The sequence below is a fragment of the Atta colombica genome, unplaced genomic scaffold (assembly GCF_001594045.1).
Source record: "Atta colombica isolate Treedump-2 unplaced genomic scaffold, Acol1.0 scaffold225, whole genome shotgun sequence".
In the NCBI taxonomy this organism is placed as follows: Eukaryota; Metazoa; Arthropoda; class Insecta; order Hymenoptera; family Formicidae; genus Atta; species Atta colombica.
This window is the reverse complement of record NW_017259322.1, coordinates 1,174,231-1,187,725: the sequence shown is the minus strand read 5'-3', so window position 1 is coordinate 1,187,725 and position 13,495 is coordinate 1,174,231. Positions and strand designations below refer to the sequence as shown.

At 31.6% G+C, this 13,495-nt stretch overlaps 4 protein-coding genes across 6 annotated transcripts in view; 2 read left to right on the top strand and 2 right to left on the bottom strand.

The window, feature by feature from the left end:
- The window catches only part of LOC108688065 (dynein regulatory complex subunit 7-like), a 131,207-nt gene extending 126,413 nt beyond the window's left edge, over positions 1–4,794 (top strand). Inside the window, exons 4-10 of the mRNA XM_018194157.1 lie at positions 2,777–3,034; positions 3,110–3,266; positions 3,521–3,587; positions 3,656–3,865; positions 3,936–4,154; positions 4,219–4,455; positions 4,564–4,794. Of these exons, the coding sequence (XP_018049646.1) occupies positions 2,777–3,034; positions 3,110–3,266; positions 3,521–3,587; positions 3,656–3,865; positions 3,936–4,154; positions 4,219–4,455; positions 4,564–4,746 (1,331 nt within the window). The 3' untranslated portion in view covers positions 4,747–4,794. The remainder of the gene's footprint in view (positions 1–2,776; positions 3,035–3,109; positions 3,267–3,520; positions 3,588–3,655; positions 3,866–3,935; positions 4,155–4,218; positions 4,456–4,563) is intronic.
- A 78-nt stretch (positions 4,795–4,872) lies between these two features.
- On the bottom strand, positions 4,873–6,975 carry LOC108688088 (putative FERM domain-containing protein FRMD8P1). The gene is made up of 6 exons (XM_018194186.1): positions 6,867–6,975; positions 6,337–6,786; positions 5,801–6,258; positions 5,520–5,678; positions 4,997–5,162; positions 4,873–4,928 (listed from the first exon to the last, which is right to left on the bottom strand). The coding sequence occupies exons 1-6, from the start codon at positions 6,955–6,957 to the stop codon at positions 4,888–4,890; spliced, it is 1,365 nt and encodes a 454-aa protein (XP_018049675.1). The 5' UTR covers positions 6,958–6,975; the 3' UTR covers positions 4,873–4,887.
- A 530-nt stretch (positions 6,976–7,505) lies between these two features.
- On the bottom strand, positions 7,506–10,024 carry LOC108688140 (eukaryotic initiation factor 4A-III). The gene is made up of 5 exons (XM_018194271.1): positions 9,883–10,024; positions 8,953–9,288; positions 8,609–8,831; positions 8,277–8,531; positions 7,506–8,191 (listed from the first exon to the last, which is right to left on the bottom strand). The coding sequence occupies exons 1-5, from the start codon at positions 10,022–10,024 to the stop codon at positions 7,939–7,941; spliced, it is 1,209 nt and encodes a 402-aa protein (XP_018049760.1). The 3' UTR covers positions 7,506–7,938.
- Positions 10,023–12,891, top strand: LOC108688141 (mitotic checkpoint protein BUB3). Of its 3 annotated transcripts, none has more exons than XM_018194275.1 (5): positions 10,023–10,237; positions 11,131–11,326; positions 11,860–11,929; positions 12,008–12,318; positions 12,425–12,891. In XM_018194275.1, the coding sequence occupies exons 2-5, from the start codon at positions 11,132–11,134 to the stop codon at positions 12,827–12,829; spliced, it is 981 nt and encodes a 326-aa protein (XP_018049764.1). In that variant the 5' UTR covers positions 10,023–10,237; position 11,131; the 3' UTR covers positions 12,830–12,891. The 3 variants fall into 3 exon arrangements, with proteins under 3 accessions (XP_018049764.1, XP_018049763.1, XP_018049762.1); XM_018194274.1 differs by lacking the exon at positions 10,023–10,237 and adding an exon at positions 10,733–10,880; XM_018194273.1 differs by lacking the exon at positions 10,023–10,237 and adding an exon at positions 10,733–10,963.
- Positions 12,892–13,495: the final 604 nt, after the last annotated feature.

The following is a 13,495-nucleotide window of genomic DNA, read 5'->3' as shown; positions in this document are numbered from 1 at the left end:
TATAATATATTAATTATATATGTATATAAAAGATAGATATGGATAATTTGTAGGTTATTGATCGATGATCTATCCGTTCTGAGACAATAGATCCATGAGATATTATATTTATAACTATTTTTATTTTTAAATTATTGTTAAATCAATGCAATATATTAATTAGTTTTCCATTCATTGTCTATATCTAGCTTTCTATTGATATACAATATATATCATACATATTTCATAAATCTATTATTTCAATTTATAAAAGACAATTTCAGACTCACCGACACTAATGCGCAATAGCGGAGTTGAAACTGCATCAAAAAAATCTGTAATATACAAATACATTTAAATTAAAATAATGACCAAAACATCTATTAAATATATTTCGGAAGATAATTATTGCATGCGTGTAACCTTTTATCTCTTTTAAACAGATATTTAACAAAAAAATTACAGTTAACAAACGTACAGAACAGAGAGATCTCTCTATCCCATCCACTCTCATCCAATCAACTCCAATCTCAGCCAATCAACAGGATTAAAAAATTTGTCCTGCGACAAAAACGCACAAATGAAATATCACTCTTACATGCCTATCGACAGTTATCGATGTCGCGCAGATATTTTATATGATGAAAAAGCTGCGCAAGGACAACTGTCGGTAGGCGTGTAAAACAGTTAAGAGTCCTCTATGTAGTCTTAAGTCGTAAGAAATCAATCACTTACAATCAAATATAAGGAGAATACTCGATTAGAATAGTCAGTTTCCTACGATTTAAGAATCCAGACAATCTACAAGACAGTCTACTTCTATGTAGAAGACCTTTTACAGAATATAAGCCCTGGAATGTACGAACATCAAATATATACGTTTCGCGATCGGCAAGCGTTGCAAAAAAAATGGCAAAAAAAAATGGGTTTCGGCTGTGTTTACTAACACGTTGCGACGCCACTCGACAAGTCGATCCGTCTCTCACCCATGACATTCCACTAACCGTAAAATTTGAACACGACGATGACTTCGCAATGCAACGCGAGTCATGTTAAAACCAATTAAAACGCTACCGACCGTTTGAGAATATATGATGATAATAAATTATATGCACGATACGTTTCAAACGTAACGAATTTTGTAGTTAAACATTAATAACAAATTATAAAAAATTATCATTAATATCATTCGCATTTTAATATCTTAGGTCTAACGACTCGCGTATTACTCGAATTACTCTGGTTAACGAAGCCTATAATACAGTTTCGTATCGACGAAGAATTCAAATCGTGAAGAACGTTTCGAAAAATTATAACGTTATAGGAAATAATTACTACCTATAAAATATTGCGTTGACATAATAAATTATATATTTTCCGTTTTTCCGTCTCGATTACTTTATTAAGTAACGTAAAATTTTTTTGTAACTACTATTTTTTTATAACACTTACAATTCACTTACTTTTACGTGCGATCCGACAATAGCTGAAAATAGGGAATGATCACGCCTCTCTTTGATATTCATTTCGTGATCGATATTTCGAGAAGCGATATACGGAGATACTGAAACGAGCGCGACACTCACAATACTTCTTGCCGGTTCGAACGTTGCTGAACAAATGAAGAGCAAGCTGGATGGGCTGCCGCGAGTCGCAGGCTGTGAAGGGGAGGAGGAGGTGGAATCAAGTCTGATGACGCAGAAATAAAACACTGAAATTCTCTGAAATGAGCTGCGTTCAAAAACGTTACCTGTGCTCCCCCCTGTATCGTCTTATCTTTGTTTAACATACATTGAATAACATACATTGAACAACAAGGATAAAACGAGCAAAATGAGAATGGATTGAAATTTTTTTCTATCCGAATGCGTATTTTAAATAATGAATACTTTTTTGGATTTAATTGGATTCAATTGGATTGAAAAACTGCATTTCCTATTCAAAATTTTGAATTGAACAATATTCATAATGTTTGTTGTGTGCACAGAAAAAGCTAATATTATTTTTAAATTGAAAGACATAGAGATATGCTCCATGCAATTCCTATAAATGAATAAAAATGCATTCAGAATTGAAAAGCATTTATTTGAACATTTGTGAATCAATATTTCTGAAAATCGGAATCCATTTCAATTCATTTCAATCCATTCTCGTTTGCTGAGGATACATGGAGACAACATTTAATGTTTCCGAACGCAACTCTGAGAGTCTTATCGTCTGAAATATCAATTTTAATTAAAGAATCTAATGAAGATATTTTAATTTCAATTTGAATTCTATTATTTAATAAAGATGTATATTTAATGGATAAGATTTTGATTAGATACATCTATAGATGTATTCAATAAAAATAAAATTTTTTAACTGCTACACATAATTTACTTAATCTTCATTCTTAATAAATTTTTTATTGATTAATTGTTTAAGTTTAAAATTAGAAATAATGTAATAGGTAATTTAAGTTTAAAATGAAAAATAATGTAATATCCAATGAATAAAATTCAAATAATTAAATTGTAAAAAAGCAAAATTGTAAAAGAGCTATGCTTGTTTATTTTATTAAAAAAAATTAAATCTAATTTATATATTTAAGATATAAAATTTATTTTCGTTGTAAGCTCGGAAAAATAAAAATATCTAATTTAATATACATAATATACCTTTTTTCACATCTTTTTCATAAAAAAATGAAATTATACATATGATCAAAAAGTTTAAATTAAAGTCAATGAATATAATAATATCAATTTCCTAATTCATTATATATTTATTTATCTACACATCATTTTTTCATCAGATTTTGAAAGACGTTATCCACGAGGCAGTAAAACAATATTTTACAAAAAGGCCAAAGTAGAATTATATGCGCCGTTCTCTGAAATCAACAGTTTGAGTCAAAGAGTAACCGTTTACGAAGATTACGAATATACTACTCCTGTCGAAAGTTACGAAAAATATTTGAATAGAATTGACTGTCTTACGGAATCCAGGAAAAACTTCACTACCGGTACTGTCACGGATTTCTTTAAAAGGGGCCGACCGGATCATTGTAAAGGTATAATTCGGAGTAAAAATGTTTTACAACAACTCTGTGTATCGCTTTATATTAATGATATAAAATATTTTTTAGCACATCATTATCTTGCATCTGACAGTGATTCGATAAAAGCCGAAAGAATAATAGAGTTTTATGATAGTGTGCAATTTGATGGACTCTCGCGAATCGAAATGAGTCCGCTTTATTTGACTCAACATTACGTGGATCGTGAAGATTTTGTGTATTACATGTAAACCGATAATGTATCTATCATATTTCTATTCTCATCCGTGTCAGGTCTCCCAAAATGTTCTAACATTGAGAGAAAATCAAATCTTTCGAACTTTGCACATTTCTGTTGCACGTACAAATTTTTCTCATATGATATGTATATGTAATAATACCATTACCATAAGTAATGTTGTTGCTATTTTTGTTAATAATAAATTAATATCAATAAATATTAATATAAATATTAATAATATTTTCATATTATTTTAATAGACATGCTGAATTTTTGGTAGATGAAGACAACACGAAGGTGAACAATATTCATTCTCGACACATCTCGGTAATCTCCTCGTACAAAAATCGATGAAAAATTTACAGCGTACATGAGATGATTAATTCTTTTTGCAGAAAATCATTGAGAAATATCATAGAAACAAGGACATTCCTGCTTCCAAGGACATGGCTGAGCGCGAGTTCGCGGTGATCGGAACAGAAATCTGCATTAAATTTCATTACGAACAAGATCGGATTACCCAGGCTACTCGTACATTTATAAAACCGTCAATAGGGGACAGGATTCATTTAATTTTCGATTCTACGATGACCCATGGATATAACGTAAATTTTTATAACAAAAATATTAGCAAATAGAAAAGAGGAAGATGATAATCTGAAGTCTTTATTTCAGTCAGATCCGAACGCACCGCCAGAGAAAAACCTCGATCTCTTTTATGCACTCAATAAACATCTGCAGGACGAAGATAGCTCCATACTCCAAATCAGAGATGTTGAAGAGGACATCGCGGCGTTCCTGCGAAGAAGAGCCGATGAAAATTTAAATTCGCAGTTCACAGTTTCGTTATTCGACAAAAATCGAATAGCCGAAACGACAATTGAATTAGACACGGTATTTATCAACGATCTAATTGAATTTTTTTTTTATTAATCAGCCTCACATAATCTGCTTTCAGAAAGGAATAAGGCGATTGGATCAACGCGAAATTAAAGTGCAAGAGATGAACGATTTGGGACCGTACCTCGCCCGAATAGGCAATCCGGTACACATCAGTAAAACGGAAGCGTATCTGCTGCGCGACGATTGTTTGAGCGACTTCAAGCAGACAGCCATTGACAAAGCGAATCGTATTTTACATATGATTGAAAAGCAAGCTATGGAACTAGAGAAGCTGCAAACCCTTCTAACGCAGGTTTGTCAAAAGCTTCGTTCTGCCCATTCGTTCACATTCAAGCATTCTTTTCTACATGTAACATTGATGTATTTTCATATAATTATTATAAATAATATTTACATGCAGACTGTGGATTTACCGAAAACGAAGAAGGAAGAGATGTTAGCCAAAGTAAACGAAATAAGCTTCAATATGCATGTGCTGGAAACATATCTCAATTGGCACAGAACTGTAGTGCCGCAGAGATACAAGGTACTGGTAGATCGTTTACAGAGAAATCCGCATCTTCAAGCACTTCAGAAACATTGAAACATCATATTAAAAAATGTGTATACATATAAGTATATTAGCTCGCGCGTATAAGAATTTCTTATATATTACAAAAATCGTACTCCATTTTGTATCATCAGAGAATATATTGGCATCACAAAATGTACAATCACAATGTACTTATCGAAAAGACCACGAACCCATTTGACCGATACATCGACCTGAAATGATTTTGAAAAATAAATAAATTGACATATGAAGATCTCTTCTTGTAGTATCGTTTCATTACCTTCATCATCAAAAGTGGCCAGTGTAAATTTACTAAGTTTATTTGTGAAGCTTCCACTGGGGAAGACTAGCGAATGCTCCAACTGATCATTGTTGCTGTCGCTGTTAATAAATTGACGACGATAATCCTCCGCAAAACCAGATATTAAAGTATCCATCATTGGCGCCTGAAATAGCGATTTCTGCTGTATGATATTTAGTTTTCGTAAGAATAATTATGTAATTTTTGAACGGATCAAACCAAAGAGAATTAAGAATCCTTGCGTGATGGATTTTTATATTAATATAAGTAATTTGTAGACGATGATATAGCAATTGATATTGGTTTGATTTGTAATACTTGACCAGATAGAAGTTGACCAGATATATGATATTGAAATATTTATTGATATGTAAAGTAATATATTATTGCATTTTATTGTCACCTTGCGTTAGCTTTTATGCTTCTTTATCGTTCAATTTGACTTATTCGGAAGCTGTTATTTATATAAATTATGTAATTATTTTCAAAATGATTTATTTACCTGTCTTGAGAATACTTGTAGAATCTTGTAGACGCGCGCTCCGTTCTCTCGTACCGGAAATTGCAGAAACAAACAAGGTAGACAATCCGGATTATTCTCATCCGAAGGTTTCGCCATTTCCCAGCTTAATTCCGAGTATTTTAGCCCTAATAGCAAGCTCTACATAAATATATTTCAAATGTTACTATACTATATACTCTATAGATGTATTTTATATAAAGTTTCGTTCAATAAAAAATAATCACATTTAAATGAGAATTTTTGGCTCAATGAATACTTACGCACTGTATGTCGTCGACTATGAACACTCCCGACGTATTAATCGCGATGAGAATTTGCATATCGCGATTAGTGATCCACGATGCTAGGCCTCTGACGGGTCGCTCGATTTGCCCTTGAAAGAAGGCTGCGCCGTAGCACGGTAAATTCCAACAGAATTCGAGATACTTTCTGATCAATTTCTTGGGATTTGCGTTGGCGCTACCATTATGACTAGGTATTCGTTTGTATTGCTCTAAAAGATGCGCCTCAGGTGCTCCTTTGCCACCCACCAGTCCTAATCCGAGTCCCAATCCTAATAGAAGACTAGGAGAAGCGTAATGATGCGGTAAAAACCGGCCGCGATGTCTATGAAAAAATGCCAAAGTGTGGGTTTGTGCGTTATAAGGTCCGAGTTCGATTCGAGCCTGTAATGCTCCTAAACTAGCGTAACGTGCAGGGCCATCGCACGCGTACCGTCCTGGGCAGAAGGCAAATTATATTATAAGAGAAATTATATTATTTTTATAGAAAAAAATCTCATTCTTTCGCTCCATACCTTGCAGAACGTTGTACCTGGCTTCTGCGTAAAGCAATTCAAGGACTTTGATATCCTTGATCTGTTCTTCCTCCGTCTTTGAGAGAAATATATTTCTACGAAAATATAGCAAAGGCTCCTCGTCGTCGGAATCTTCTGGATAAGAGCTGTACTTGTTTACAAGATAATTCCATTTCGCAGCCAATTCCACAGGTTTATGTGTTGGACGTAATTGAACTTCAAGTTGCGAAGAACACATCCATAGTGCGAAAATTGGTGTAGTGGTTGACAAAGAAAATCTTGATAGACCCAGCTCCGCTTCTGATTGCACTATCGTAAAAATCTGTTGTGCAGTCATATTTTGTTCAACTTCCATTGTTAGAAATACTCCTGTCATTAGATACACGGCTATGCGTACTGTAGGTCTTCCTGTATTCGAATACTGTGGTTGATTCGTCGTTGTTTTATTTACTGTAAATAAAAAAGGAATAAAAATAGTAAGTATTGAAAAATCAGTTCCCATAGATTCAGAATAATTTATAGACACATACAAGTGGACGAATGTCCTTCCGCTTTGTAGTCATTCGGATAGCGACGCAATGCTTGTCCTCTCTGGATCGAACAATCATTTTGTTGCTCCATTTCCTTCAATTTTTCTTTAATTTTTATTGATTAAGTATAGAATCTATTAATAGAGGAATAAAAAACAAATTGAAATTACACATACACATTGACTTATATTGTTAATTTATTCACTCTCAATTTCGTTAATATCATTTACCTTCTTAATTTAAAATATTGTAATCAATATATATGTATATTATTTAAAGTTGCACCTTCATAACACACTTCCAAAGATATTATCACGAAAATAAATAACTTATTCTTATTATTAATTCTTATTACTAATTGATTATTGCACCTTAAATACTTCGCCCACATTTTTAATGCGATAAATAATATTTACTTGTATTTATAATTACGCATTGTTAACGTAAGATTTTTAGTTCTCCTATTTTGGCTTCATTTCGGGTCCAACGCGTGTTACTATGCCGCGCTGCCATCTGAACTGTGGGGCAACTAGCAGTTATTGATTATTTGTATATAGATATATAGAATGTATACTATGCATTACCTCAATGCCGCTAGTTTCTATATTGTAATTAATATTTACATAGAGAAAAAAATAATTAAAGTCATAAAATACTTTATTGACAAAATCTACTCATACTTCTCATAATGTTATACATAAGTAATATCTATATAATTCATGTACAAAAAAGAATTTATTTCACATTCTCATAAAAGAATGTGTTATCAATGATCCTAGTAGATGTAGAAAGTATAGTTAATTTAATTTTCTCACGTATTACATTCAAATAGTTTTGTATAATGTAAAAGTGATACTTTTCTCCGTTTATTATTGTTATAATAATATTATAAGTTACATACTAAAAATAACTTAGGGATACTAAGCATCGAAGGGTTTTCAATCCTTAAACTGATTTTGGAAACTATTGGTATGTGCTATTATTGATAGAATTTCATGTATATTAATGTATAATCGAAGTTAAAGAATTTTTGTACGTGTGAAATGTTTAATTTTCGCATAAATCTCGTATTTTATATTAGATCAGCCACATTCATCGGCATTTCATCTATTTGCGTAGAATAATATTGTTCGATATCTCGAAGGATTCTGATGTCATCCGTTTTTACAAAGTTTATGGACACACCTTTGCGTCCAAAACGTCCTGATCGACCTATTCTATGAATATACAATTCACGATTGTTAGGCAAATCATAGTTAATTACGAGCGACACCTGCTGAACATCGATTCCTCTTGCCCATACATCGGTTGTAATTAACACGCGACTGTAAAAAAAAAAAGAAACATGTTGGTATAATTTCTTGTAAAAAAATCAAATTTTTAATTTTATTTTTGGAATTTAATACTTACCTCTGACCAGATCGAAACTCTTTCATTATGTTATCTCGTTCTTTTTGTGGCATATCTCCATGCATGGAGCAGACCGTAAAATTAGCCTCTCGCATTTTTTCCGTCAACCAGTCTACTTTACGTTTAGTATTACAAAAGATAACCGCTTGTGTTATTGTTAACGTGTCGTATAAATCACAGAGTGTATCAAATTTCCACTCTTCTCGTTCCACAGCAACGAAGAATTGTTTGATTCCTTCCAATGTCAATTCATCACTGAAATTAGAAATAATTAGAATAACACAACATATAACATATATACAAAATTAAAGATGAATTAAAGACAAATTTACCGTTTGACAAGGATACGGATAGGATCTGTCATAAATTTGCTAGTCATTTCAAGAATTTCATGTGGTAAAGTGGCTGAAACTAAAACAACTTGTGTTGCTGGTGGTAAATATCGATACACATCATATATTTGTTCCTTGAAACCTTTGTTTAACATTTCATCAGATTCGTCAAGTACCAGCATTTTGATAGCTCTTGTTCTGAGTACTCGCCTTTTAATCATATCTAAGTTCAGAATGTTACACAGATGTTAGTGTAAAAAAATTCTTTCTCACATTAAATATATATAATAAAAATATGCACACAATAAAATTATATATATAATAAAAAAAAAAATGATACCTACCAAATACTCTACCAGGTGTACCAGATACAACATGCTGGCCGTAATCGAGTTTTCTGATATCTTCTCCAAGATTTGTACCACCAATGCAAGCATGACATTGTACGTTCATAAAATCTCCCAATGCAAGAATAACTTTCTGGATTTGAGTGGCAAGTTCTCGAGTTGGGGACAAAACCAAAACTTGAGTTTCTCGTACTTGCGTATCCAGTGACTGTAATATCGCAATTGAAAAGGTAGCGGTTTTTCCTGTACCAGATTGTGCTTGAGCGATAACATCTCTACCCTTCATGATAGGTTTGATAGATCGTTGCTGAATAGCTGATGGTTTTTCAAAACCTATGTAGAAATCAGAACAAAATATTTAAAGACGTTCAGATAGTAACTTATTATAAATTTATTATAAATTTTTTTAACATTGTGATAACTAAGCTACAAAGAAATCATAGAGATAAAAAAATATAATAAACACAAATATAAATAATATAAACATAAGAATACATAGTTAACGATTACAATAATTACAATCAACATTTTCATTAGAACAGACATGTGCATTGGGTTGATTATATATGCAAAATATAATCCGCTTTTTTTTATAATCATCTGAAGATCTAAACTATGTTTGAATCATCATTCGAATATCTCTGTGTATTATTTTATCTCTAGGTATTTTTTATGGTTGAATATACTTTTGGAACTTAAAGTGAGACAGATATGTTTGATATTTGGAGAAAGTTTTAATGTAGTTTAGTGCAGGCATAAAAAACAGACTTCTTGTGTATATTGTTTATCAGATATTAAACAAGGATAAAGTGATGCAAAGGGCAACTCGGGTGACATTTCCAAATGAACTCCTACGATTCAATCTAAACAAAATAAGTCGTACAAAAGCTAAGGTTAAGTTGATAAATAAAATAATAAACGACGTACCGTACGCATAGATTCCGCGTAACAATTCGTCGCGGAGACCCATGTTGTCGAAGGTAGGAATAACCTCGACATCTTCGCTGGTTTCGAACTCAACGTTCGATAAATCTTCCGTTTGCGCTACACGACGTGACTTATCCGCCATTTTGCCAGAACGTTCGACGTACCTGTACGCGTCTTGGCACTTCCAACGAAATGTAAAAAGACTCTCCGAAATGGAATAAACTCGTAAATTCAAGTAAATCCAATGTAAACGCAACCGCGTTTTAGATTTTAGAAAGAAATCGATTACTACGCCTCTATATGCATAAAATGCTTTAACTACGTAGCACGGTAACCACGGATATATTTCCAGTAGGTAATATATCTACGATAGTCGATTTCGTTTTTGTATTATAATTATAAATTGATAATTCTTTATATTTAATTATTGTAAATTTCACAGAATATAATTATGTAACAGTACAAAAATAATAAAAAGCTAGAACCTGAATACTAGAAACTGAAATAATTTAAAGCTAAGAAAGATAACAATAAACATAGAAAAGATTGAAAATAGTACCAATAATATAATTTACACATTATCATTATTAATTTATTATTATTATGATTTATTTAAATTTAATTTGTTTAAATAATAAACAATAATAATGAACAATATGAATAAATGTCAATTTGTTATGTAGTATGAAAGTAATTACAAAATTATCTGTGAATCAAAATTTTTTAATTGCAATTGTTTTTCATAGAATAGAATAGAATATTTATCCAGCATATACAATTGTTTTCCATAATTATTTATCACATTTGATGTTACCAACGAAAGAAAAATATATTTGAATATAGAAGAAGAGGGAGGAACGCGATAGGAATAACCGTGGTGTTTCAAATACTCTTATTTTACTATACTGAAACTTACGTGTGTTCAATAATCGTTAACATTCGTCTTATATACGACTAGAAGTTCCTTTTTAATCTTTCAACTGATTTGTATCAAATAAGTACGTTACAAATTTTGACCGGATTTGCACGCCTATTGATTATAGGTTATATTGTGTTTATGAAGACTTATCTTGGCAACAAGGTTTATACACATTATTCACATTTATCTGCTATTGTCATAAAAAAAAAACAATGATTCTTCTTTCATTACAACTATGATTTTGCAGATATCTAAGTGTTAGTAAAAATTCGTCCAACGAGTTTCGCGCTTATTTGTAAATACTGCTGATTCTGTTGTATTTTTGATAGAATGGAGTCGAGAACTGAATTTAAAATAAAGTCACCACCAACCGACGCAATTTCTGCGGTCGAATTTGGACCAAACTCCACACAGTTCCTATTAGTGTCATCATGGGACAGTACAGTGAGATTGTACGACATACATGCTAATACGATGAGATTAAAGTATAATCACGATTTACCAGTATTGGACGTTGCGTTTCAGGTAACTAGCCACTAATTTCTCTTGTTTTCTTCAATTGAAGGAATGGAAAGGCACAATTCTACATTCTAGGTTCTTTTTTCAGCAATTAGCTTTTTCATGTAATATTGATCGTAATAGAAGAGAAGTATTGTATAGAGAGAAGTATTGTAACTTCTTAAAGACATTACATAAATTCATTTGATATTATTCTCATTTGTGTATAATAAAAAAGTAGCAAATTATTTTAATTTTTATTAATATCAAGATTTTGTAATTAAGCCTTTATTCCATCTATTTTCTTAATTATCTGGAGACAATCTTTAAATCATGCACAAATTATTTTAATTCCATTTATATTTGTTTCTGTTACATTATAGAGTTAACATACATTGAGTTTTTCTCTTTAATGACACAGAATGACAGAATTGGACCTGAATCTTCAAATAATTGCTCTATTATATATTGCATTATCTAATATTTCCAAAAGCTTTTGATCATGTTTTTTTATTCTGATAATTCCCTGATATTTTTTTTTTCATTACAAAACTTTGCAGGATGCTGTTCATGCATATAGCGGTGGATTAGGAAATACTCTGAAAATGTATGACATAAATAGCAATACTGGTACTATTATCTTTTTTAATATTTTTTATTATTTTACTTTATATTTTTATTACAAATATACATTGAAAATATTTGTAGAAACAATAATGGGCACACATGATAAGCCAATTAGAAAAATAGAGTATTGTGCAGCTGTAAATGCAATATTAACTGGTGGTTGGGATGCCGCGGTAAAATTGTGGGATCCTCGATCACCTACCTGCGTTGGTAGTTATTTGCAACCTGATGTGGTCCTTGCCTTGTCTGTATGTGGCGACAAATTCGTAGTGGGTACAGCAAAACGAAAAGTTTGCATTTGGGATTTAAGAAACATGGCAGGCATGTTTCAGAGACGAGAAAGTAGTCTAAAATATCAAACGCGATGTATCAAAGGTTTCCCTAACGAACAGGTACATTCATTCTTTATAAAGTTCATGATTTATTGCTCACTTTGTTTACTTGCTTGTATATAATATACATTCACATTCCTTTATAAATTTTATTTTTTATATATAGGGATATGTGTTAAGCAGCATAGAAGGTCGAGTCGCCGTCGAGTATCTTGATACAATGCCAGAAGCTCAGAAAAAGAAATACGCATTTAAATGTCACAGAATAAAGGAAAATAATATCGAACATATTTATCCAGTGAATGCTATTAGCTTCCATTCTGCATATAACACGTTTGCCACCGGTGGCTCGGATGGTTATGTGAATATTTGGGATGGTTTTAATAAGAAACGACTGTGCCAGTTTCACCGATACAATGCTGGTGTGGCTGCGCTTAGTTTTAGCCATGATGGTTCCGTTCTTGCGATAGGCGTTTCATATTTAAACGAAGCTGAGATTCCGCCTGGCGGTAGTGATGAGCGAGAAATTTATATAAGATACGTCAATGATCAGGAGACCAAGCCAAAGTAAACAAAAAATTTATAAGATGCTATTACAGTGACAGAAATTTGTGACTAGAAAAAACTCGTGGGTTTCCATGCATTAAAATAGAAGAACGAACGCGTTCTGTGAATAATTGTAAATATTCTGAATTTGCTAATTTATATGCATTTCATGGAAATAACATGGTAACTCATGATGAGTTCAATAAATTATACGTTTTATAAAATTATTATCTTCTGATTTTTAGGAAATAAATCTGATTTATACCTGTATTTATACCTGTATGGGTTCTTTATGTATTCTCATATGATATACGATGCTTTTTTCTGATATTCAACGTACTGATATTTCTCTTTCTTACTATGTTGTATTAAATAAATGACTTAATTAACATATTTATCATACAATTATACTACATTTATTTAAAAACAGTTAATTTATGCATGGATTACATATCAAATATTTAAATTTACAATGTAGGTTGTACTATACTGTGTGATCTCTTAGAAAGCGAAAGCTTTTTTTATTTTTAATTCGATTTAATAAGATTTAATAAGATTATAGAAATAAAGATACACAATTATACAGGGATATAAGTGAAATAAAAAACTGTACACTGTATAAAATTTATATATTTACTAAATGACTTTACATTATATATAATACAATAATCGCAAACAAAATTACAAAATT

What these genes read in the sequence shown, in the direction of transcription:
- LOC108688088 (XM_018194186.1), bottom strand. Translation starts at nt 6,957, where the DNA reads ATGGAGCAACAAAATGATTGTTCGATCCAGAGAGGACAAGCATTGCGT. An exon ending in GGAAGGACATTCGTCCACTT is followed by an intron (nt 6,787 to 6,866) that starts GTATGTGTCTAT and finishes TTTTATTTACAG; the next exon opens with TAAATAAAACAACGACGAAT. An exon ending in TACAAGTATTCTCAAGACAG is followed by an intron (nt 5,163 to 5,519) that starts GTAAATAAATCA and finishes TCGCTATTTCAG; the next exon opens with GCGCCAATGATGGATACTTT.
- LOC108688140 (XM_018194271.1), bottom strand. Translation starts at nt 10,024, where the DNA reads ATGGCGGATAAGTCACGTCGTGTAGCGCAAACGGAAGATTTATCGAAC. An exon ending in ACGCGGAATCTATGCGTACG is followed by an intron (nt 9,289 to 9,882) that starts GTACGTCGTTTA and finishes ATTTCTACATAG; the next exon opens with GTTTTGAAAAACCATCAGCT. An exon ending in ATCCGTATCCTTGTCAAACG is followed by an intron (nt 8,532 to 8,608) that starts GTAAATTTGTCT and finishes TTCTAATTTCAG; the next exon opens with TGATGAATTGACATTGGAAG.
- LOC108688141 (XM_018194275.1), top strand. Translation starts at nt 11,132, where the DNA reads ATGGAGTCGAGAACTGAATTTAAAATAAAGTCACCACCAACCGACGCA. An exon ending in TGACATAAATAGCAATACTG is followed by an intron (nt 11,930 to 12,007) that starts GTACTATTATCT and finishes AAATATTTGTAG; the next exon opens with AAACAATAATGGGCACACAT. An exon ending in AAGGTTTCCCTAACGAACAG is followed by an intron (nt 12,319 to 12,424) that starts GTACATTCATTC and finishes TTTTATATATAG; the next exon opens with GGATATGTGTTAAGCAGCAT.